The 26,910-nt window shown below is 36.9% G+C and overlaps 1 protein-coding gene across 1 annotated transcript; it reads right to left on the bottom strand.

The window, feature by feature from the left end:
• Window positions 1–3,612: 3,612 nt before the first annotated feature.
• Window positions 3,613–26,910, bottom strand: LOC129243561 (uncharacterized). The gene is made up of 6 exons (XM_054880661.1): window positions 26,695–26,910; window positions 18,759–21,470; window positions 15,278–15,387; window positions 9,438–9,619; window positions 8,551–8,791; window positions 3,613–4,190 (listed from the first exon to the last, which is right to left on the bottom strand). The coding sequence occupies exons 2-6, from the start codon at window positions 20,829–20,831 to the stop codon at window positions 4,049–4,051; spliced, it is 2,748 nt and encodes a 915-aa protein (XP_054736636.1). The 5' UTR covers window positions 20,832–21,470; window positions 26,695–26,910; the 3' UTR covers window positions 3,613–4,048.

Below are 26,910 nucleotides of genomic sequence, written 5' to 3'. Positions count from 1 at the left end.
TTTTTTCTGCTCAGATTTTACTTAAAAGTATAGACTTTAAGATATCTCGAACAAAATTGAGCCCTCAATTCGTTTGCACAAGTCATTTTCTCTTTTCCTTCGTACATAACCTATTCCGTTTCTACAACTACTCGTGTCAATTCTTACTCTTATTTGGTGTGATTTCTGGTGTGTGTGTTTGTGTTCATGATACTACTGTCTTTTATGCACCTTTTATGCAATTACAATACATTTTCAATGCGCTCATATAGCTTCTAGCCGTACATTGGATTCTCACACATTCTCCTGTTATTCTCCAAATACGGGTGCAAGCAGTTTTTGTTATTACAAAAACTGTAGGTACGCTTTTAATGCTCATAGAAGATATTCATGAACGCTTCGTGAGAGCATTAGTTACAGCTTAAAAGCCATCTGCACATGTTTTTCGTGACGATTTTTATTTACTGCCGGTTTTTGTTGAAATTGCTGTCGCTTATATTTAGTTTTTTGATATTTTTAATTTTATTATTTAAAAAAAACTCATTTATTTTATTGATTAACAATTGATTGTACTAAAATGCAAGTGATTACGAATATTCAAAATTTCACTATTTATTTATTGGTGTGTGTGTATGTGTGTGAGTGGGAATGCAGGTTTGATGCCAGGGTCGCGTATAAGGATTCTTAAAAATTTTAATAATGGATATTCGGAATATCAGAATTTCATTAAAATGAATTCAATATGTAGATACACACATATGTACAGTACTTCTTTCAGTACTTTTTTATTAAAAATGTTTCACAGAAATCAATTTGCCATGAAAAACTAAAATTGTTTTTTTTTGTTTACTTACTTTAAATATACAGTTGGTGCTCGGATGTCGGAAGTATTAGGAATTAAGGCGATTGCATTTGTGTATTCGCTTCGATTCAAGAATTTTTATAAAAATGTTTCACAGAAATGAATTTGAGACGAAAAACTAAAATTTTTTTTCAATTTATTTTTACTGATTTTAAATATGCAGTAGGAACTCGGTAAACGAAAGTAACAGAACCAGATTTCTGCGATTGCATGTACGTACAATTTATTGCTAACTGCACTGTTTTCTCACCAAGGATTTTTAGAATACAAAGATTATAAAATTGTATATAACAAGAGCCGTGTTTACCGAGTGCGTACGTACTACGGTTTTCAAAAAACAAAATTATAATAAATTCATCTAAAAGATAGACCGTAACTATCCTGGCATCTTTGGTGAATTCGAGTGTGGTCTTTTGTCTGCAGTAAAAAATTCGAATATTTTAACAACCTTTCTTTTTTTAAATTCACGATAGTTGTATGGATCGATTTTTAGTCAATTATTGTGCACTTCAAATTTCTATTTATTCAAATTATTGTTATTATTAACCCTTTGCGATTGCAAGACGTCATAAACGCCGGTGCCGCCGGTCAAGAATGTCATTAGAAGGAAAGATTTTCGGATCAGTAGGTTGAAAAACTAAAAAATTGAAAAAAAAATTTGTTTTTTTTCTTAAATATTGCAAAAATTGTTTTTAGAGTTGAAAAAAAATTTTCAAGAATTTTTTTTTTTAATTAAAAATTTTTTCCGATCAGTGGTTGAAAATTTGTTTTTTTTAAATATTGCAAAATATGTTTTGAAAGTTGAAAAAAAAAATTAAAAAACTTCCAAAAAAAAAACTCAAAAATTTTCAAAAAAAATCAAAATTTTACAAAAAAAAAAATTTTTTTTATTTAAAAATTTTTTCGGATCAGTGGTTGAAAAATTCTATTTTTTTAGATATTGCAAAATATGTTTTTAAAGTTGAAAAAAAAAATTTATAAAACTTCAAAATAAAAAAGCAAAATAAAGTTTTCAAAAAATAAATTATAAATTTTTAATTTTTGAAGTTAAATTAATTTTTTTCAAATTCAAAAAAAAAAAAGAAAAAATATACCTAAAAAATTTAAAAATTTTTAAATTAAAATTTGTTTTTTATTAAATTAAACTTTTATAAATATATACTATACCCAATTAATCAGTTTCAACGAGTTCTGTGTTTTCTAATATTTGAAAAAATATTGCAAAATATGTTTTCAGAGCTGAAAAAAAATTAAAATATTTTCAAAAAATGTTCTAATATTTTTTTCACAATTTTTTATTTCCAAATTAAAAAACAAAAAAAAAAAAACAAAACAAAATTTACAAAAAAAGAATTTTAAATTTTAAATTTGTAAATTTTAAAATAAATTTTTTGTTTTGTAAATTAATTTAACCTTTTTTTTCAAATTAAAAAAAAAAAAATTCCAAAAAAAAGTTTACAAAAAAAATTTACAAAAAACGAATTTTAAGTTTTAAATTTGTAAATTTTGAAATTAATTTTTTGTTTTGTAAATTAATTTAACCTTTTTTTCAAATACAAAAAAAAACAATATTTACAAAAAAAAATTTTTAATTAAAATTTGTAATTTTTTTTAAATTAAATTAAACTTATATTAATCAGTTTCTACGAATTCTGTGTTTTCTAATATTTGAAAAAATATTGAAAAAATTTTTTTGGAGTTCTTCAAATTAAAAAAAAAATTACAATACAAAAAAAGAATTTAAAATTTAGAATTTGTTAATTTTAAAATTAATTTTTTGTTTTGTAAATTAATTTAACCTTTTTTTCAAATTAATAAAAAATGTTTAATTCAAATTTGTAAATTTTTCATTACATTTGTTTCAAATTAAATTAAACTTTTATAAATCAGTTTCAACGAATTCTGTGTTTTCTAATTAAAAAAAAAAAACAAATTTACAAAAGCAGAATTTTAAATTTTAAATTTGTCAATTTTAAAATTAATTTTTTGTTTTGTAAATTAATTTAACCTTTTTTTCTAATTAAAATAAATTTTAAAATAAAATTTGTAAATTTTACATTTCATTGTTTTTTAATTAAATTCAACTTTTATAAATCAGTTTCAACGAATTCTGTGTTTTCTAATATTTGAAAAAATATTGCAAAAATGTTTTGAGTTCTTTAAATTAAAAAAAAAAAAAAAATTAAATTAAAAAAAATTACAAAAAAAGAAGTTTACGTTTTAAATCTGTAAATTTTAAAATAAATTTTTTGTTTTGTAAATTAATTTAACCTTTTTTTCAAATTAAAACAAAATTACAAAAAACAATTTTTAAATTTCAAATTTGTAAATTTTAAAATAAAATTTTTTTTAAATTAAATTAAACTTTTATAAATCAGTTTCAACGAATTCTGTGTTTTCTATTATTTGTGTTTTGTATTTTCCTCATATTTGCGGAGAAATAACTCCGAAAAGCTAAATTTGCGCCGACTAGCTGGCACTGCCACCAGAGAAATTTGCCGATCGCAAAGGGTTAATGCTAGTTAAGTTACGAGGAAACTGATGATTTGAAAATTGTTTGCAAGTTTTTTTACTACTTTTACAAATGAAAATATTTTGCAGATTTATTTCAGTATTTTAGTTATTCATTATTTGTCAAATCATGGCATATATTTGTATATAGTATAGTATTATTATATATAAGTCAGATTATAAAGAAGTAAGTACAAAAAATTTTTGTTTTCGCTAAATTCGAAATTCTTATTAGATCGCTCAGAAATTGAAAAATACTATTCTCGGTATGCAGTGTTGCATTTGTTGTTGTCATTTATGTATTTGAAAACGCTATTTTGAAATATATTTATATTTTTGTTGCTGTTGTTGTTATCGAAAAGGTACGAAATAAAATAAATAACGAAAAATGCACGATACTCGTACATGTCTACCGTACGTAATATGAAATTTGTGTCTATGTGTGTGTGTGTGTATACATTTACATTTCAGTTTTTCAACTTTTAATCGTCAATTACATGAAAACGAAATTTGTTAGTCTAATTGAATTCAAACTCTATAAATATGCAGATACATAAATTTGTTCGCGGAAAAAATTATTTTGTATATTCTAGTACTAGTACACACATAGAGTATGTATGTATGTATAACACAGTAGACTTTACTGAGAACTCGAAAAAGTTTCGTTTATTATAATACAGTTAGCTTTATAAATATTTAATGTATTAAATTAGATTTCTTAGTTTCGGACACATCGCTGTCGCTGCCCTTCTCGCGCTTCTCGCAGAACTCTATCAAATAGGAGGCCACGCCCGATAAGGCAATAAATACGCCGGCAAAGTAGAATGAGTGATCCCATCTGTAATAGAGAGAAGAATATTATTTATTTAATTCAGCAACTATTTTTTGTTATAAAGTGACTTCAAAATGCAAGCAGAGATACTGCAAGACTTTTTTGGTGCTCAGCTTATTTCTAGATTCACAGCTTGGATTAACTTACACCACTTCAAAATAAGAAATTTGTGGAATGATAAGGAATGTGACTAATCTTCGTTTTGCGCTTGACGATAGACCGAAATACAGGCAGTATTAATCAATTTTGACTATTTTCCTTTTTAATGTAGATTTTTTATTTTTTTTATAAAAGTATGGCTCTCACAAACTTAAAATTGAAAGATTTGTGCGTCTCCCTAATGCTTGCAGTGTCTTTCAGGCGGAAGTACTGGCAATTGTGGAAGCCTGTAGGCTACTAATCAAAGATTTCTCTTTTGAGGGCAATATCCCTATTCAAAACGGCGCTTTAGTGCTACTTGAGTGAGGAGTTCCAGACCGGCACATTGCCAAGCTGCAATCCAGGCACTGGGTTCGGCTACAACAACCTCTATGGTGGTGGAACAAAGTAGGAATAGCTTCACCACTTTGAGTGAAAACCATAAAGTTACCTTAATCTGGGCCCCGCGACATCGGAACATTGAAGGTAACGAAAAAGCAGATGAACTGGCAAGAGGGGGACTGCCATGAATAACGCTCGGTATTCACCCCATTAGGTGCAGTCAAGAATAATTTCCCAAAAACACCTCCGAATCGCGTATTGTAGATGGAAAGACCAGACGAAATGTAAAATTAGCAGAACGTTATGGCCTACCTACAACCTCAAACAATCCTCGACCTTAATAAGCATTAAACGACGGGACGCCTGGAGACTAACGCAGTCGTAATTGGCTTTTGGTCTGTCGGAGAACAAGCAGCCAAAATGGGTATCCCTCACAATACATACTGTCACAGTTGTAAACAACTGGAGAAAAAGGAAACAATCTTCCATTTCCTCTGTGAATGCCCTGCCCAATGGAAGGGCAGAATGTTAACCCTGGGCCAACCGCTGTTTGAGAGTCTCGAGCAACTGTCTGGCTTAGACGTCAACAACCTAATAAGGTTCCTAAACCGCACAGACTGGATATAGTCATGCTGTAAATAACCGTTAAACAAGTTGGTAACGAGGATGTGGCAACAAAATGGTGCGGAAGCGCTAGTTGGATTCTGGAAGAATCATCACTTTAACCAACCAACTAAATAACTCTTTCTAACCGCATGCAACAAGCCCTCAGTCATCATCATATTGGCATTACAGTTCGGGGTGGTGTATTGCCTCCTCTATAGTATGCCTCCATTGTAGACGTTGTGAGGTTCTCATCTTTCGTATACCGTTTTCTACGTGCTGCAACCATCGTCGCCTTAGTCGGCCTCTCTTTCTTGCTCCTTCAGGATTTGCTTTTGGTCGCTCTTTTGTTGCTCATTCTTATGACGTGTCCATAGCACCGTATTCTTTACGACTTTATAAACCGCGTTACATTTCGTCCCGCGATTAAAACAGTGAAAGAGCTCGTGGTTATATCGTATACGGTATGTAACGCCTTCTAATCGTATAGGACCGAATATAATAAACAAATGGTGCACCGACAAAGCGCTCCTTTTTAACCCATCTAAAACTGCGCTTGTGAAGGGCACCACTAGAAAAAGGAGCATCAACATTAAATGTTCTGTCCAAAGTGAATCGATTCTTCAACTCTCCACAGAAGCGAACTACCTTGGTATCAACCACGAGAGCATTCTTTGCCTGTATAACAGAAGCAATGAAAACATGCCCAACTGACTCATTAGGTGTACTCCTATGTATACCACCGCTCCCCATTTTAATTGAAAAAGAAGCACGTTTGAGCGCCTTGAGATTAAAGGGCACCTCCTATCTAAAAAGTGGAGATATGAGAGGACATTTAAAGATCTTAGAAGACTTTCGACATACTCCTATTCATTATAGTGTGGATACATTATCTCCCAAACCCATTCTTTCCAGGAACTTTCTAGTTCTTATTGAAGAACCTACGGCCTGAAAAAATAATTCTATCACCTTCAAACCTGCATCCCAGATATGGTACACTGATGGAGCGAAATTAGAAGTTGATAGAAGAGGCGCAGGAATCAATGGGCGTAGATAAAAAAAAAATCGATTCCAATGGGTCTCTACTCAACAATCTTCTAGGCAGAAATACATGCCATTGAGATGTGTGTGAGGGAATGTCTCCGCAGAAAAATGAGAGGAACCCAGATATTCATACTTTCAGATAGTCAGAAGGCTTTGAAAGCCTTGCTATCAACTATAGTCACCTCAAAAATGGTGCAAAACTGCCTGAAACTTCTCAACATGTTAGGAAACTTCAACACAGTATTATTAGGTTGGGTGCCTGGACACGAGGGGTATGAGGGAAATGAAATAGCGGACCATCTAGCTAAAAAAAAAAACGTAGATGGTCCGCTACCGCTATTTCGCTTACCACTTAAATAAAATTGGTATCTCTATCATCAGCCGATTCTGTGAAATGGACACTGAAAATTCAGAACACATTCTTTGTTGTGTCCTATCACCTCTCCTGGTAGTTGATAACTTGCTTAACTTGCTTGGGAAACAATGGCATGCGCTTCCAAGGATACGCAGCTGACGTTGTAATTATAATAAGAGGCAAGCTCGAGAATACCCGTTGAGATATAATACAAAGAGCTTTAAGCTTTAGACGAAGAAATTGTGTGCTGCGGTGGCTCTGAATATAGTTCCGTCCAGAAAAAGAGCCCCACCAGAAATGAGGACAATCAATAAAAATTGAATAGCTATTGGAATGGTCGCCGAAGTAAAGTATCTTAGTTTTGTCCTGAATACCAAGCTAAACTAGAAAAGACCTGCTGACGCAAGCTCGTCCAAAGCAACGAATGCTCTTAAAGTTTGAAAAACGTTCTGGGTTTGTAGCCCAAGAACCCTGAGATGGATGTACATTATGACAATTAGGCTAATGATGATATGTGGAGCGGTCGCGTGAGTTTTGATGGCCTCTTCTTCGACTACCTATCCTACAACAGCTGCGATGGAGCTGAAGCTCGAGCTAACAGCGCTTCACAGAGTTTTTCAGCAATGAGTTTAGTGTACCCTTTTGAGTATTACTAGTGAAGGTTTCGGTAAAGGAAAAGTATTGCCATCCAGGAACATGAAATCGCTGAGTCTGCAGCTCCCACTTATCCAGCTACTCAGGGATGGTATCACTAAGGTTATTACATTCCAGAAGAAGTTCAAAATTGAACTAGACGATAAAGTTGACTGGAGTATACCTGCACTTGAAGGGAGACCTCAAGAGTCTACCCTACACTAATATAGAAATGGCTCGAAGGCACCAGAACGAATAGGCGCTAGAATATATGGCCCAAAACAAAGCGGTCTATGCCGATGGGTAGTTTTCCCAGCATTTTCCAAGCGGAAATGTATGCAGAAATCTGTGTATGTATGTGTTTGTAAAAATCAACTTACGCAAATCCCTCCGGGATGAGTGGATCGCTAGCGACACTCAGGCAGCACTCAAGGCATTGCCATTCTTTGAGTTTATAGTAAGTCCTTATTAGCCCTTGAGTGCATCGTCAAATTGAATGCACAATCGCACGCTGTTCATATGGGCTCCATGATATAGGGGTATAACTGAGAGCGAAGTTGGGGATGGATCGGCTAGAGAGGCTGCTGCCTCGTTATTAATATGACCCGACTCCTTCCTTGCTATGGAATAACCCACAATCACGGAGTAGCTTAGTAGTGAAGAGCTAAGAGTAAGAGGCGTGAGTCAGCTGGCACTAAATTAACCCCCCCTAAGAACAAATTGAGAATGCTCACGAGGCCTCTCATAGGTTACAGCAGATTGTGTAGCCTCCTGCACCGGATTATGATTTAGTCCACTGGCTCCTGTAGTTTCTGCGACCAGTTCTCGGAGACTCCACCATACCTTGAGATGTTATAGCGCTAAGAAGGATGAGATATCTCAGCCGGATGCAGCCGAAAGAAAAGCAGATACACTCAGCCCAACGCAGTTCTGTCTTAGGTTTACTAAGGGAACTTCGTAATCATGAAGAAAAAGAAGAATGTATCGTGTGGTTTGTTGTTGCTTGAGGCTATTGGATATTTATTACTACATTAAGACTTTTATTGAAAATTTAGCTGTGACGGGAGATACATTTTTCGACAATGCCTTCCAAAATACGCGGAGGAAAAAACTAATTGCTGCGAAATTGACTCCATCTGGTTCCATTGGTTTCTTAACTTTATAGCTTATCTGGCATTTATCGATTCTAATATCTAATTTTAGTCAAATCAACTTGAAGGTAACACTTAAACACTTAGTAAATTTACTCACTTCAGCGTCATTTCGTAAATTGCGCCAGCGATGGGTGGTCCCGCAATCATACCGACACCCTGTACCAACAGCACCAATCCGTAGGCGCATGTAAAATCATCCAAATCCACAATACTGACCAAAATGCTGGGTGTAAACGAAAATGAGCTGGCGAACGTGAAGCCAAAGATGATGCACATCAACAACAGCAGACTGTAAGTGCCCACGAAAATCGGCATGAGCAGTACCGATATGCCACTCACTGAAAAGAGACAGAGAAGAGAGTAAATTAACACAAAACATTAAATTACTGATTACAGAGGTTTTGAGTTTTTTTTTGTTTTTTTTTTTTTAAATAGAATGTTCTCCGATGAGGCGTCCCTTGGAGTGTTTGAGAGAAAGATTCAGCGCAAGATTTTTGGACCTTTGCACGTTGGTGACGGCGAGTATCGTAGGCGATGGAAAAATGATCTGCGTTATTCCTTTGAACCTTTATTATTTAGTTGTAATTGTTGGCGAGGGAGTTTATACGTTGGATTTCATGGCTCTCTTAGTTCTGAAGTTTGAACAATATTTTCGAATATCAGACTAAAATCTCACATGAGTCGTTTGGCATCAAACGATTTTCTCCCCAGACTTTTTGTTTCCTTACTTTGGAAGCTGTTGTTACGTAGTGCGCGTTACAAGTCCAGCCACCGACCAATTCTGAATGACTTGTTTTAAAGGACACTTTTATACTTTACAAATACTGGTACATCGGCGTGAGATTAATATGATCCACCTTCTCACTTCCGCACACCACAAAGCGGGAAGCTGGCTGCTTGAAACGTTAGTCAAAGTCTGGTCTCTGACCACGTCCAGGTTAAAGACAGCTAAAAAAGTCGTAATTGTTGTTATTTCTTACTTACCCACCATACACGCCGAATAACAGACGTTCACATTCAGCCAAGAAAGATCGCCGATGTAACCTAGGCCGATCATGCCAATGGTTTGGGCAATGCCAATGGCCGAAATCAGTTGTGCACTGTCAGCCGTTTCATAGCCATGAATTTTCATGTGCTCTGGCAGGTAAAGGTATGGAATTATAAACCTGTGTCAAAGACAAAATAGAAAGAAGGCACATTTTTTTAGTTTGAAGTGAAGATGAGAGAGTATTCAAAATCGAATTGTTACGGTTATTAGATTAATATAAAGAAATGATCATGCGGCCGCTTTCGTAGGGCCATTTTTTCAACTTCGCGTAAGGGGTTTTCTTTTCTTTACTTTCTGTTTTCTGAACTTTCTGTTTCCTGAACTTTCTGTTATTACCCATTACTTATCTGTATATATCGACGACATATTTAAGGGGTTGCCTAATAAAGGGTTTTCCAATTGCAGGTGTTATTTTAAATAGCCCGCTATTTCGGTAGATGCCACTTTTGAAGCTGTCATTTTTTGATATTTGACAAGTAGAAACTACGCCATTAATAAAAATGGAACGATTCGCGCTTAAACAAGTCATTGAAATGATTAAAATTCACTATAAAAATGGTGAAAATTTGGCAGAGACGGTTCGTAAAACTCGAACATTTTTGGGTCATCGTGAAGCACCTTGTCGGACCGCAATACAGAAATTGGTGAAAAAATTCGAGCTGTTGGGACAAGTTAGTGATGTGAAGAATAAAACCCGTGCACGTCGCTCAAGAACAGCCGAAAATGTTGCTGTTGTAGCCGTGTTGAAGTGTGGAAGAAAACCCAGGTTTGACCATTCCTCGTCGTTCTTTGGGATTAGGCATTCCTCAAACGTCATTACACCGTCCGTATTTTGCATAAAGATTTGGGTCTTAAGGCTTACAAAGTCCAGTTAACACAAGAACTCAAGCCGGCCGATCATCAACAACGTCGTGCCTTTGCTGATTGGGTCGTTGAAATGCATAAAAATGATACGGAATTCCATCGAAAAATCATCTCAGAAAATTAAAGAGTTATTGTTGAAAAGCCTCTCTATCCTCAACGTGTGACTGTTTGGTGCGGTGCGGTTGGTCCGGCGGAGTCATTGGACTTACTTACTTTTTCGAAAATGAAGCTGGAGTAACAGTTACGGTGAATGATTAACGATTTTTTATGGGCGGAATTGGATGCTATTGATCTGGACAACGTTTATTTTCAATAAGACGGCGCTACGTGCACACAAGCCGCGAAACCATTGATCTTTTACGGGAAAAGTTTCCGAACCGTGTTATCCTTGTGACTTTTTTCTTTGGGGCCACGTGAAAGAGAAGGTTTACGCCAACAGACTAGGGTCGATTCAAAACCTCAAAGATGGAATTCGTGAGGCTATCGAGGGCATAGGGCAGCCACTTTGCAATTCGGTTATAGAAAATTTCATGAAAAGGATATTGTCCTGTTAGCGTGGTCGTGGTGGTCATTTGCCTGATGTTATTTTCTACTATTAACGACATACCTTCCTCTTTATAATGAAATAAACATCATTTATATTAAAAAATAGCATTTTTCTTTGAATATCAAAATAAGACCTTTGAATATCAAAATAACACCTCTAATTAGAAAACCCTTTAGGTTGTTCAATAAGAGAGGACGTTGCTACTAGCCTACATTTTTTTGTTGTGTTGGTACACACTACATATAAACAAGTGTGAACACTCTTCAATCTGTGTCACAGTAGTTTCTACAATGGAAAAAAATCAAGTATCGTGCAGTGATTGAGTTTTTTGTTTGGAAGGTGTAAAAGTAAATGAAATTTATGAACGAATATTGGAAGTGCTTAAAGACTTTTCGCCATCAATTAGTACAGTAGAAAGATGAGCTTCTGAATTTAAACGTAGTCGCACAGCCTTGAAGACGATCCACTTCAAGGAAGTCCAAAGACAGCAAAAACACAAGAAATCGTAGAAAAAATACAGGAAATCGTGAGAGATTTAGTAGAAGTGCTAGACATCACATTGGGCAGTGTAAGCAATATTCTGATTGAAGTATTGGCTTTCAGAAAGCTGTGTGTACAATGGGTGTGCCGCATTCGCTAAGAATGGAACAGAAATATATTCGAATGCGACTTTCTCAGCAACATTTAAGGCGTTTTCGAAAGGATAAAGTGGATTTTGAGCGTTGAATCCTCACTATGGATGAGACTTAAGTATTTTGCCACGACCCTAAAGGGGTTAGGTGGGTTTGAAAATTTCAAAAAATCGAATTTTGTTTTTTTGTCTCATTAAATAGTACAGTATGTTTAAAATACTCTCCTAAAATTTTAAGTCAATCCGAGTAAAATTCTAAGAGATAGACCCTTCAGAAGTTCCGCCCATTAGGCCACGTCAGTTGAGCGCTTCGCTCGTATACGTGTTTATCTCAAAACTCCATTTTTTAAGTCGGTGGACACGATATCTCGAAAAGTTATGAAGCGATTTAGTTCAAATTTTGTACAAATCTTTGAAATAACATTATCTAGTTATTGAACGAAGGATTTTTTTTTTTGTTAAGGGGGGAAGCTGGTCTAGAATTTTGAAAAAATCGAAAAATTTTTTTTTGTCTTAAAAGGTGCTTTAGGGTCTTAGAAATAATATACCAAATGAGGGATGCCAGCAAAAATGTCTAAATGCCCAAATTTTTCATTCGACGGCAGTGCCTCGCAGGTATGATTTTACAATACTTACAACTTTAAACGCGTTTTTCTCGAAATCACTTTTTTTAAACTGGCCGAAGAAATAACTTGAACAAATCTTTACCGATTCTTACGAAATTTTGACAATACATTCGAAATACCTTTCTCCGGAGACGTACGTAGGATTTTTTATTTATATTACATAGTTTTTTTTTTAATCAAAAATTTTATGTCGTTCTTTATAGTGAAAATTGTAACTTTTTGTTCAAACGTGCACCATTTCGCGAAAAAACAAAATATCGAAAAAATCCTACGTACGTCTCTTTCTGTTGTTATATAGAAACTAAAAAAATTTTATTTTTTGATCCAGGACAAAAATTAAGGAGTTTACGTCTTCGGCAATGGACCCACTAGAAAAAAAGGCGCCTTAGGAGAACTGCTGGACAGCGGCCATTTTGAAATTAATTCAGACGAAAAATTTTGTATTTGTACCATGAAAGCTATATTATTAAACCTATTTCACAGATTTTCGATTGATTCCTTTGTTGAGTCAAAATAAATTCATAAAATATGCCCATTTTTTGCGCTCTAGACCAGCTTCCTCCCTTAATTACAACAATTTTTTTTGAGCCAATGTATGTCGAAAATTTCACTAAAAAATGTGTTTTTTGGTTCAAAGCCTGTCATAAATTCAAATTTTGATTTTTTTTTCCTTCGTACAACAACGAGATTTATCCATGTACTAACGAAATCCGTTTGGTTTTCTGATTTTAGATGAACCAATAATGAGCTATGCTGTCCACGGCAAGAGCATTTTTTTTTGAGACGTCAAGGAAGATGAGGTACCAACGGCTGAGTTTTCGAAATTTTTAAATAAAAATTTCACAAAATACTGTTTATATATGTATCTTAGATACAGTGAATTGCTTGAATAAAATATATGATTTTATATACTAAAAAAAAATAGTCAAAATCTTCTTTTTTTCAACCTCTGAAACCCACCTAACCCCTAAATCAAGACAAGAGTCTAAAGGGTGGTGAGAATCTGGTTCTTTGGCTCCGAAACGAGTTCTTGTAAAGTAATGAGACTAGAAGGCCGTAGGTGTTAGCATCAGTTTTTTTGGATGCGAAAAGAATTTTGTTTGTGAACTACTTGCAAATTGGTAAAACAATAAACTCTAAATATTACTTTTTGAATATTTTTGAATTAACGGGAATGCTCTTCCCTATTAAATTAAGAATGTTTTGTTCGAAGATGACTTGAAAAGTATCCCGAAGCACCGAGATGCAAATTTTCCGCTAATATTGACATTCCTAGTGTGAACATACAATCGTACGTAAATGTGGCCTCATCCACGTTTTTTGGCATAATCCCTTATATTTTCATATTCACAGTTTCGTAGGCAAACGTAAGCATAACCAAATATCTACGCTTATACGTATACATACATACATATGTATATATGCGTGTGTGTATGTAATTATATGTATATTCATATTTTTAGTGATTTTCAATAGGTTTATTTGCAATCGTGCGGCGTATACTTTAATGCTTTCTAATCCATATAAAAACAAAATACCTACGCAGCAATGTTGAAACGAATAGGTACTTTTGCCAATATTATTTCAGCTCATTTAATTTTTTATATTTATATATAAATCTACTAACATATTTATATTCATTATACAGGGTGAGCAGCAGGTGCAGATAGCAATTATAGTTTTTCCAATTGTTATGTTTCAGCAGCTGACAAAGTTAGCAATGACATCCAGTTGTCCAAATATTTAGTAAGGTTTGCCCTTTCATCACCTATCGCCTCACGTTTGTCGGACGAGATCTACCTTTGAAACAACTGCTACATCAACTAGCAAAATTGGAAGAAGACTCCGTTACAATAAAATGTGCTCGGTACAGAGCGATGTTAAGCGACTGTCTGGGGCCAGAGCAAGGTAATCAATCACGACAAAGTATATATTCGAACTTTATATACATACAAAAAGTAAGCATAAACAGTATAAAATGTAAATAAAGTAAATTTAAAGATTGAAATCAAATTTTCCAACATTGAAACACAAAAGTAATGAAGGCGAAAAAAATAAAAAACATCAAATATAAACTTTATAAAAAATGTTGCAATTTTTAAGGGGTTAGGGGTAGTCAGATTTTTCAAAAAAAATTTATTTTTTCGCATTTTCTTAAAGTGTAATATCTTAAAAATATTGTGTAAAAATTTGAAGTAAATCCGACAAATACATTTTGAGTTATTCAACATTAACAAAAGGCGCTCGGGCGCTCTGGAACTCGATAGCAAAACTTTAAATGTGTTTTTCTCAAAACTATGCTTTTCGAACGGGTGATCACTGTAACATAAAAACCGCCTGGTAGATTTCAATAAAATTTATATTGCTTTTGAAAAACATAAAAAACTCGTGCCTGATCAAAGAATTTTTTTTTCAAAATTTCGAATTTTTTTTTTAAATTTGTTGGTTTTTTCTCGAAAATCTGAAAAATATTTCCTGAGGCCACCATATTGTTAATTTTGAAAAAAAAAGTTTCGATCAGGCACATGATTATCTATTAACAAAACTAGTTTCTCTTGTCCGATCTGGGAAGTCGCAAACTCATTATTCCACGACGCATCTTCGAACCCACTTATTATTTACTTTTGATATTTTGCTAGTGAAATATTATTATTAATATATAATTTATTAGCATAGTGAAAAGATTTTAAAGGTGAGCTTTTAACAACCCTTATGTGACTCTGAACGAATTGACGCCACTTGGGATGTGTTGACAAAAAGACTCAGATTCAATTGGTGATATACGAAAAAAATTAACCAATGACACTTCGTTACCATCTGAACAACGACTTATTGGACGAAAGTGTGAATACATTTAAAATGATCGTGCAGAATTCGGCTGCCGAATGCTCAAATGACGTGGCAGCCAAAGTTCCCCTCACAATTTTCTTTTTCACCTTTGTTACTTAGAAAACCTGGTAAATCTATCATCCTTGATTTATTGGCTTAGAATATCAACCTCTCACTATGGATGTCCCACTAAACCAGTGTCGTTACTGACTTTTAATGTGATACTGAGCACAAATTGGATGCATCCTCGTAGAAAATATTACAAAAATTTTTACTTACCAAATGAACAAAAACAACGTCGATAAATTAAATAACGTGAATTTCATATCCATAAACAATGAAAAATCAAACACCGTCTTCATTGTGTCAGCTAGACTTTCGTACCAGGTCTGAAATGATAGAGTTTTCTCATTTAGTCAAAGATCTGAATACAAAGTAAAAAACTAATATTTATAATATAGATTAAATATGTGCGAATGCAGGCTTTATTATTATTATAAGGAGATTTAGCACTGTGACCTTAAATATCTATTAACCCTTTACCGCAAATGGGTCCATAAATGGTGCAGTTTTGATTCAATCTTATTTCCAAATTAATTCTTATAAAATATTTCCAACTATTTTAATTTATGAAATATATATTTAGCAATACTAAAAGCGGAAAAAAATGGTCCACAATTTTATGATATTTCTAAATAAGGGGTTGAAAAAGCAGAATTGCAGTGCGAGTGATTCATTTTCGAAAGACGATGGCAGACACGTTAGTACTTTTTGACAAAAAAAAATTTCATGGAGTCGATATACTCATCTTTCTCGGCGGATAATAATTTTTCCGCTTTTCAACTGTTTTCTATGCTTTATATTTAGTTTTTATAAATGGTTCCGTAAAAAAAAAAATTATATTAATATATAAAACTTTTTCATTATTTTTAATTTAAAATGTCTTATTGATATTAAAATAAAACTATTTCCACCGCAAAACGATTTTTTCTTCGACGCTTTATTAATTCATGCAAATTGATCCAGTTTTAAAAAATAAAAATTGTTTTTTGGCCATACGAGGTTCGTTCAAAAAGTTGTCAGCCTTCAAAAAATGGTCGTCACAAGGACAATGAACACAGATATTGTCGGTTCTACCGAACCAATTTTGATGAAATAAAATTTAAATGACGTAAAATTGATGTCGTTATCGTGCGAACTACGATCATTCAGGGGGGAAAAAATTGAGTATTTTTTCGAACCTTTAAAGTAAAAAAGGGTCAAAAAACGGGTTTTCATCTTTGAATGTCCGGCATTTTGTGAAAATTTTTTTTTTAAAGGTCGTAGTTCTCACGGTAAAGACATTCATACTGAACAAGAACCTTTTTGTCCTTTTGATTTCAGACACCTGTGAGTCCCGGAATCCGTGTCGCCAGCGGCATATCTTTTATTGGAAGACCAGTTTTTGAAGGTTGATAACTTTTTGGCCGAACCTCGTATGGCAAAAACAAAATGTTATATTTAACAATGGATCAAAAAATAAAATAATGAAAACAAAAATTAAAAATCTTTTTTTTGTTTCCGTTTTACACCATTTCAAATGAGACGAGGGCCTTTAGTATGCTTTGCGGTCTTTGCGATTTACTGAACCTCTTCCATCACGTAATGCTCGTTTACTTCTTTTAAGTCGCAAACCTCTAGAAAGTAGAAGATCTGTGCTCTCTTTAATTTTTGTATTGTTCTTAGATTTGGCATTATAAAGGGAGATTTTGACTGTGCTGCCAACTTGAAAAATAAACTTTAATGTTCCAAAAAGAAAACTTCGAAATTCCTACCCTTTTTATGGAAGTAATAACAAAACGAAATTATGTCCGAAAAGCGCCAACGAGTTCCATACTCAAAGGTCAGATTATAGGGGATACAGAAATGTAGAGATTGAACTTGGTGACGGAGAGGATCGCAGATGATGGAACAATGGGCTTTACGACGACATAGACATAGCGCAGCGAATAAAGATCCAGTGGCTACGTTGGCTGAGTCATGTCGGTCGAATGGATACAAACGCTCCGGCTTTGGAAGTATTCGATGCGGTAGCAGTTGGTGGTAGCAGCGCAAGAGAAAGGCCTGCTATGCGTTAGAAAGATCAGGTGGAGAAGGACTTGGCTTCACTTGGAGCTTTCAACTGGCGCCGGATCGCACAGGAAAGAAACGACTGGCGCGCTTTGATAAACTCGACCAAAATCGCGTAAGCGAAATTATCCAGAAGAAGTTCACATCGGGGGACTGTACTTGTGCAACTGCTGTGAGGGACATAAATATTTACTTCGACAGCCATGTCGCAATCAACTGCACCTGAATACTTTAATATTAGGCTCATTTGTGTTCCTGGTCACAGTGACAGCGGAAAACTGCTCGGCGGACGCGAGCGAAATTAGACGATTGGGATTCTTTTGAAAATCTGTGGCGTACTACTGGAAAGGTGAAACGTTAGAGCGCAAACGTGCAAAGTCGCGAGATCAAGAACGTTCTGGTCACAGGCTGATCGGAGACGCTCGAGTGAACTTCTAAACTTGAAAATCTGCTATTGTTGAATTATTTGAAATAAATAAAAATTTTAGTTTTTTCCGATAAAAATGTTTCAGAAACTTGCCCGACTTTTGTGGGACAAAAGATTGAATTTTTGAACACATCAACATTTTGTTTGTTAAAACAACTACAGCTAATGAAAGCATTCAAAACTTAAATCGATCACCCTGACATACATTTTGTAAGCTATGAAACGACTAGAGCAAATTTTATTTCATATGACAGCAGTCTGAAACGACAATAGTGGGAGGACATATGAAATGGATGTAAAGGAGATTTCATTAAGTTTGATATGTTTTCTGCTTTTTCATGGGGTCGACGTATTAAACTATGCTTAACGTTGTTAAGGGGTGAGGGGTAGTCAGAATTTTCAAAAAATTGGATTTTTTGCATTTTATTAAATTATAATATCTTAAAAATGTTGTGTGAAAATTTGAAGTGAATCTGACAAATTCTTTTCGAGTTATTCAACAATTAACAAAGGGCGCTCGGGGTGCTCCGGAGTGTTCCAGAAAAGTTTAAATGCGTTTTTCTCAAAACTATGTTTTTTGAACTGGTGATCGATCACTGTAACTTATAACCGCTTAGTAGATTTCAATAAAATATATACTGCTTTTGAAAAACATAAAAAACTCGTGCCTGATCGAAGGATTTTTTTCAAAAATTTCTATTTTTTTTTAAGCAATTAATTGTCGGTTTTTTTCTCGAAAATCGGAAAAATATTTCCTGAGGTCGCCATATTGTTAAAAAGCTTCGATCAGGCACAAGATTTTCTATTAATAAAACTAATTTCTCTTCTCCGATTAATTTTAGATGAATCTCCAAGGACTTGTGATGATCACCGCAAGAGACTTCTGGAAAAACGGGCTCCACACAAACAGTGATACTTTTACAATTATTAATTTTTTTTTTTGAAATTTTGCTAAAGTCAAGTCGAAACATGACTAGCAAAAAAAATTATTGAAAATCATCATTTTTTCGGGCCTCCGACTACCCCTAACCCCTTAAACGGTCCGCATTGTGTAACGAAATGAGTCACTGCCAAGCGCACTAGGCCACGCCAGTTTCTAAACTCTGCTATTCTGTTCACGTAGCTCGATTTTTCTTTGTAAAAACTGCCACCATTTTCTTAAGCTGCCTTAAGATATGTGCACTCATTTTCAATTTTTAATTTCAACTCAAGCTTTCTACTTACGTCTTCTTCTTCTTTTGCAATCGTCGTCATGGAGTTGCGGTAGATGTTCGGGCACGAGGATGCGCGCAATCGGTAGCGATGCGTATTCAACATAGCACCACGGTAATGTATGGAATTGCGATGTATTCGCATATTCTTCAAGAAGTTTGAGTTTCGCATCGAGATGTTGTGGCGAAAACTTGAGCGCACAATCGGTTTCTTCGATTTCGATAGCCGACGCATGCCGCTTATGCTATCAGTACGTGGCCGTTTCGCTGGCTTGTTGGTTGCGTCATTCTCCGGTATCGATATGATTGCCGGCCCCTTATTTAGTTTCCTTAAATTACCATCTATAAGTCCTGCGGTATCGTTTTTAATTGACAAATAATAAGTCTCATCGCTCAGTATATCGACTGAGTTGTGTCGCAAGCCATTCGGCTTTAGATCCACAAAAGATGTGGCCGTATTTTTTGCGCTGAAAAAGTTTTCATTTAGCGAGTAGCGTGAATTGGCGATAGTGCCATCGTGACTGCTGTTGCGTTGGTACTCGCGCGGAGTTGCTGGCAATGCTTTCGAATTTACGCCGACAAAAGCTTGCTGCGATAGCAAAGATGTGAGCGAGGGTGTTTCACGGCTCAGCGAATTCTTTTCCGATGGCGACAGTGTCTCCATCGAAGCCAAATAGTTCCGTTTCGCATCTTCGGCCACGGTTTCAGCAATACCACCCATCATTGTGTCATCAGGTGAGCCGATAAATGCAGCTGTGGGATTGGCACCAGCTGAAGACATCGAGAGCAAATTTTCACGCGATGGCGCTTCAGCTCCGTCCTTATGGCGCAGCGAACGCCGGCTGAGACTCTTGATTTCGTAGAGGCAATCCAAATCTTGAGACACCAAAAAGGTTGGTAAAAATAACTCGCTACGGTAGCGTTTCATGATGAACTCATTTGGATCGTTGATTTGCTGATTGGCTTCCGTGTTGTTTTTAGTCACCAACGTGTCAAGCACAGCTTCCTTTGTTACACCGGTATCTAGTAGCTTTTTGATTTCTTCGAGACACACACTCGAATTGGAAAACGTGGTCACACTTTGCGAACGACTCTCCAGACGGTTTTCCTCTATGAGCCAATCAGGATCACGCATCAACGCACCACAGACGCAGGTATTTAGCATTGTGCCGGCAAGAATGAGTGTGGCGCCTCTCCAGCCGTAGTAGTCGATTAGCCACTGGGTAAGCGGTGCATACAAAAAAGTGCCGATGCCCGTACCAGATGCACCGATACCGGTGGCGAATGTGCGTTTCTTGTCGAACCAAAAAGCGATTGATACCACAGCTGTCACATAGCCAATACCCAGCCCCAAGCCAGAAATAATGCCAAAAGTTAACATTAGCATTTCTACGGAGTTACAAATCGAAGAAAGACCAAAACCGATTGCGGATAGCAAGCCGCCAAAGATGGTCATTTTGCGACAGCCATAATTATCAACCAAATTAGACCAGATGGGCCCCATTAGTAAGGGCACTGAAAAGAACAGCGAACTAATCCAGGCTGTCTTCGATGGGGATTCACCAAAATAATCGAGTAATTCCGAATTAAGCAGACCGAAGGAAAATGACAAACCATCTGCTATGAGCGAGACCACGAGTGAGGACAAGACGACAACCCAACCGTAGCCGCCGTCAGGTATTTCTGGCTTCTTTTTATCTGTTGAGCTCGAATCAATCGAATCGGCCGATTCGTTCGAGATAAGGCGTTTACGTTTTTTCAGGCCATCGCCTTCCAACATGGCAAGTGTCGTCGTTGTTGTGGTGGTAGTGAGGACACCACTGCCGTCGTCAACTGTGATCAGACAATGCTTTAGAAGACGTTCGTTGGCGGCGTAATCGTTTTCGCCGTCATGTAAGTCACTTGCCGAGAGGTCGCAGAACTTAACCTCGGGAAAGAAATCGTGTTTTATGGATTTGTTTAGTGGTGTTGTTGTGGGTGTAGGCGTCATTGAGGGTATTATGGATTGCATGTCTGTCGGAGTGGACAGTGGCTGATAAATTCCACCATCCAGTTTAATCTTTGTGTTCGTTTGATTCGCAACCATTTTGGGGAGGTTCTTTGAATTCGTAAAAGAGTGAAAAGATAAAAGTATTTATTGCGTGAGACTCCACTTAAACGGAGATTGGTATAAAAATGTAAATTATTATTTCCGATAATATACTTTGAATTTGTTTTATGTATCAACACCCGCTTTCGTCGTCTTGAACACAATGGATTTCAGCAAAGTTTTGTTTATTGTACTCGGCCTTATTTTATTCGTGTTTCATTTATGTTTCACAATTCAGTTTCTAGCCACGCCTAAATAGCGCAGAATATCCCGGTGTTTTGAGGCCGGTTCTTCGTCAATTCAACGTTTTGAGTCGAAACTCACAAATACTCCCGGTATCTTTTCGTCTCGTTTGTTTTCTTATGCCACTATGAATTTGTGTCTTTCGAAAGATATCAAAATTCTTTGCGTTTTTCAAACGCGCTTTTAATGTTTGCGTCGTTTTAAATATTTCGACCAGAAAACAAATGGCACACCACAACCAGACGCACTGCGACTGCAGCTGTGGCTGTAACGGCGAAAACGGAGCTGGCGACGTCTCTCTGCGACTGCGACTCTGCGCGCTGCTCTGTTTACAGCAGTATGCCAACTGCGCTTGTGACTGCCTTCAAGTATTTGGGTCCAAGTTGCAAATTCCTGGAAGAGAAATGGAGACGTTGTTATGAGAAATTACACTTAGTAAGTCATGCGAGAAAGAGATTCTTAATTTTTAGTGATAGCCAAGATGCAATGAGACCCAATTTGCAGTAAAGTAAAATTCTAGACTAGCTCTAGATCGTCGCCCGTTTCAGAAAAACTCAACAGAAGGGGACCCAAGTTGTGGGGATAGAGGGGCAACGTCATGCCATGTACTTGCAAAGAAAGAAGGTAGTGGTATTTTGTAAAAAGAAAGACCTGAAAATATCTGATGGTAGTATCTGTCGCGTACACAAAAATGATATCAAAGCCAAGCCGTACAAGATCCAAAAAGCGCATGATCTTGCACGAAAGCAGCAACAAGTCAGACTTTTGAGTCATCGATTGACCACCAGGAGGCAGCACTCGCCCCGGGTAATGGTTTGGGCCCCTGTAACCGCAGATGGGCGCTCTCCAATCGTTTTCATCGAGCCTGGCGTCAAGGTAAATGCGAAATAGTATCGGGAAAGTATTTTGGGGGTTGCTTAGAAGCGCAGACAAATATTTCGGTGGTAGATCATGGACGTTTCAACAGGACTAGGCACCATCTCACAAAGCTCGAGTGAACCAGAATGGCTAAAAAACCACGTTCTGAACTCCATAACGTCCACACAATGGCTCTCAAATTCACCAGACGCGAATCCGATGGATTATTCTCTTTGGGCCATTTTGGAAAGCAAAGTCCGGAATAAAAGATTCACCAGTCTCGAGACGCTGAAAAAAGAGGTTGTCCGCGAGTGGGTCAAAATAACTGCAAGTCACTTTCGGGCAGCTTGCGATTCGTTTCTGGACCGTCTCAGGGCCACAGTCAAGGCAAAAGGTGGCCATATCGAGCAAAAGTAAATTGATTCTTAATTTTGTATTATTTTCACACATTTTTTACTTTGAATTGAATAAAAGAAATTTTTCAAACTAAATTTATGGCCTTTTTAATTGGTTACACTTCGAGTGCCGGCCCCTGTACTATGCTCCTCCTGCATGGAGGTCTCCTTGTGTAGAAGGGGGACATCAGAAAGAAGCCGTAGGAGTCCTGATGGTCGTACTCTGACAAGTCTGAAGCTTTGTCCGCCGCTAATTATTAGCAGACGACCAGACGGGCGCAGCGTAATTTAGAATGGACCGGGCAATTGCTTTGAATGCCGACACCAACATTTCATTATCTTTGTTCCAACTACTACCGGCTACGATTTTAGGGCCTTGTTGAGGTTTTGAACATCAGTGGGCGTTGCAGTTGTACGTGACGAGAAGGAGAATAAACTATCGAAATTGGATAAGATCCCAGGATTTTGAGGTTGTTTACAGTCGATATTAGAAAGCTTTCGATACTGCCGGGACTGAAGAAGTGGTCCACGAACTCCTTGTAGGGTCGGCATAGGTCTGTCATCTTTCGAGACCACAACTTAAAACAGAGGAGGATAAAGCAAGGAGTGACTCAGCGTGATATTCTTTCACCACTGTTTTTAAATTTCTACAATTCAAAGATCCTCAATCACCAGAGCGAGTTTCATTGGTCTCCTATGCTGACGATTGTTCGATAATGGCGTCCGACAAATGACACTGATGGCTTGGGTTCCACATTGAGCTTTAACTTCGCCAGACTTTCTTGATTTTTCACAGTCCAGATTTAGCTCACTCAATTCACGGCGACCCTTTTTACCACATGGACGAAGGAGGTCGAACTGCAGTTATAGGTAAAAGACGAAGACACACCAATTCCGATTGTATGCAACCACAAAATCCTAGGAGTCACTTTCGACAGTCCAAAACCGCATCAAGGTCGTCAAATCACTTGCCAGTAGCTATCGGCAAGCCCCACCAAAATTGGTATTGTCCTCTTTACCAGAAAGAGGAAGCTTGATGGACTCGTTATGCCTAAGCTAAAAGGAGTCACAAACCAGCTATCCAAAGAAATCTTATATCATGGAGTAATTCTCGATGGTAAACTTCTTTGGAAGTCACACGTTGAAACAAAGACATTCAAAGCACTGACAGCTTTCTGGCGGGGCAGAGGTGTTTTTGCGAAAATGTGGGATTTTTCTCCTAGCAAGATCCTATGGATCTACATGGTCTTATTTTCACCTATGCAGTGATCTGGATGGGTAGACTCTCTCCAGGAGGACCTTATGGAGAGTACAAGAGAGTGGCCATCTGTTGCACCGGAGCTTCTCCGATTACTTAAGGCCCAGTATTAGATACTCTGGTTGGTCTACCACCACTTGATGCTTTCATCCAAGAAGAAGCCTTGAAGGCCATCTGCAGGCTGAAACACAACGGGAACTGGTACGGCCCCGACATTGCACAAAAGGGAAGGCATGGACTAAGATCCAACGATTCTCTTAATGCCCCTTGACTCCATGTCATCAAGAGTCGTACTTGAAAAGAGATAAAGTGTGGTGCTGCCAGAGGCTCAACTGTGGTCAAACTCTGAAAATGAGCCCGGCAAACATTGTTTTCGCTTTTTCCCGGATGGCTCCAGGACGGAGCACGGTTCTGGCTCTGGGGTTGACGTGGAATCCAGCAGAACAAAATTGCACTTTGCTCTTGGAATGCACGCATCTGTGTTTCAAGTGGAGGAGTATGCTGTTCAACAAGCAATGAACTTTGTTGTGGAAAAATATGGAGAGGCAGATCTGTATGTGTCTGTAGCGACAGCCAAGCTGTGCTCATGGCCTTAGGCAGCCCACCAACCACTTCAAGGGTAGTCGAGTACTGTAAATCCAGGCTCAACTACGTCGGTAGACATAATAGTCTGATGCTAACATGGATCCCGGGACACGTCGCCCGCAGCGCGTTCTGCCACTCCCTTCTGTAGCGATCAAAGCTACGGTTACCAAATGGGTTATTACAACCCACAAGTGAGCTTGGCAGGCTGAGAGAGGTTGCAGATGGACTAAACTGATGTTACCTGTCATATCCGACCGACTGCAGAAAGGACTGAAGGCAGCTGGTTGGACTGATGGCGGGCCACTTTCTGTGGGCGAAGCACATCGAAAAGGTAGGCATCTCAGACAGTGTACTCTGTCCTGCTTGTGAAGAGGAGGATGAAACGGCGAGCCACTTTCTGGTCATCAGCTCCGCCTTCGCTCGAATCAGGCTTGAGGCCTTTGGCACTGATGTGTTAAGAAGATACCACCTTGGCTCCTTGGCACCACAATATCCACTCAGATTTCTTCGGAGTTCGGCCGAGTGCAGTACAATGGACTTACTGTTTGAATGCTGTACTTTTTAGTTGTCCTGACAAGGCACTTGGGGTAAAACAAAGAAATGTATTGTAGCTGTCGACATTTTAAGCTGCGCCCGTCTGGTCGTAAGACACATCTAAAAAGAGTCTTAGATGCTTTCCATTTCAATTCAACCGGGCTATTCGGGTCATGTTCTTCGATTTCGATGTAACTGAAATATGTTGCTCTCTGGTCAAAATAATGAGACACGTATTTTTTTGTTCGCCCGAAAAAATTTTTTTTCAAGAGTTATCGGCAATTTTGTTTTTCGGCTCAAACTCGATTTTTTTTAATTATATAAGAAAAAATTTTTTTTAAATGCCCATAACTTAGTCAAAAATGAACCGATTTTAATAATTCTGGGTTCAAAATGATCGTAATTACTTACACGAGCGACTTCATGTAGAAACAATTGCAAAAAAGTAGTTGAAAATTTTTTATTTAGCAAAAAAGAAAAAAAATTTAAATTTTTTCGAACTTCAATATTTCAAAAAGTGTATTTTTTTTTGTTTATAACTTTTTCCAAATCAAAAGGACATTTCAAACTTTAATTGAGCTGAATGCCTAGTAGCTAAAATGCGTTGTTTTTGAGTAATGAATTTTTGAGTAAAAAACCTGTTTCGCACTTTTTGTTTTTTGGAAAATAAAAAATTTTCAACTACCTTTTTGCAACTGTTTCTACATGAAATCGCTCGTGTAAGTAATGACGATCATTTTGAACCCAGAATTATTAAAATCGGTTCATTTTTGACTAAGTTATGGGTATTTAAAAAAAAAAATTTCTTATATAATTAAAAAAAAATCGAGTTTGAGCCGAAAAACAAAATTGCCGATAACTCTTGAAAAAAAAATTTTTCGGGCGAACAAAAAAATACGTGTCTCATTATTTTGACCAGAGAGCAACATATTTCAGTTACATCGAAACCGAAGAACATGACCCGAATAGCCCGGTTGAATTGAAATGGAAAGCATCCTTAGTTAAATGCACGGTGTGGTGAACTATTGTATTTTCAGAAGTCATATGGATGCTGCAGAAAGTCCTCGAACTACTTCTGAACTCACGACTCTTTTCTCTGTGCAAAGCGCAAAGATCATAAATACGCTAATCGTGAAACATTCATTTATCTATGCTTTACAAAAGAAATATGTAGCGCAGCAGTGCTTCGGCTTAAGCCATGGTGAAAAGATTTCAAAGCTCAGCTCTTTAACAGACCGTTATTCGGCTCTGAGCAAATTCGACAGAATCAGCTGATGGGCTAACGTCATTTGGGCTGTGTTTACAAAATAACTGAGATTGTGTTGGTGATATACTAAAGAATAAACAACCAATGACACTTCCTTGCCATCTGAACAACGACTGACTGGACAAGTGTGTGAATACATTTGAAATGATCGTGTAGAAGTCGGCTGCTAAGTCCCCAAGTGAAGTGACAGTCGAATTTCCCCTCTAAATTTTCTTTTTCACCACAGCTAAAGCGCAAACCTAAAGCGGCTTGATATGGGAAATAATTTGCGTGGAAATTGGCAATGTATAAGGTAAGCATCCGAAGACCAACAGCAAATCGGAAGGTAATTGAAAAGCGAAACATAAAGAGAGAAAGCAGAACCAAACTCTGACAGATTTCTTCTTTATTGTTTTTTTGGGTGTTTGGCCGAGCTCCTCTTCCTATTTGTGGCGAGTGTCTTGTTGTTGTTTCACAAGTGGAGGGACCTACAATTTTAAGCCCACTCCGAACGGTAGATATTTTTTGTGCAGAAATACACTCGAAGGTTTGCCATTGCCTGCCGAGGGGCGATCGCTATTAGAAAAATGTTTTTCTTCATTTTGGTGTTTCATGCACGGAGATTCGAACCTATGCGCTTCCGAATGGTAGCCACGCACCAACCCTACAGCGGCTGCGATATTTCAGATAGATTTCTTAGGGACATTAAATAATTCAAACACTGGTAGCCAAACCACTTACCGACGAAGTCCTCTACGGCTGTACTAGGAGGTTTGCCATTTGCTGCCGGCGGGAGACTTAGTCCGATTTTAAATTACACACAGATCTTCGATGCTTCTTATTTCTAAAAAATTTAGATGTGCAGTTATCCAAGTTTACATAAGAGTTTGCGCCTCCTGGACTCGAATATATATTTTTAATTATTTTTTTACTTGAAAAAGTGAAGGGCCAGCCTTT

The sequence above is a fragment of the Anastrepha obliqua genome, chromosome 4 (genome assembly GCF_027943255.1).
Source record: "Anastrepha obliqua isolate idAnaObli1 chromosome 4, idAnaObli1_1.0, whole genome shotgun sequence".
In the NCBI taxonomy this organism is placed as follows: Eukaryota; Metazoa; Arthropoda; class Insecta; order Diptera; family Tephritidae; genus Anastrepha; species Anastrepha obliqua.
Note: the sequence above shows the minus strand (reverse complement) of the source record. Positions and strands in the feature narration are given on the sequence as shown.

Bases quoted from the DNA above. Each gene is read 5' to 3' on its own strand.
- LOC129243561 (XM_054880661.1), bottom strand. From the start codon at position 20,831: ATGGTTGCGAATCAAACGAACACAAAGATTAAACTGGATGGTGGAATT. The intron at 8,792-9,437 runs GTAAGTAAGAAA...GTCTCTTTTCAG, and splicing joins TTATTCGGCGTGTATGGTGG to TGAGTGGCATATCGGTACTG. The intron at 4,191-8,550 runs GTGAGTAAATTT...TCTCTATTACAG, and splicing joins ATTTACGAAATGACGCTGAA to ATGGGATCACTCATTCTACT.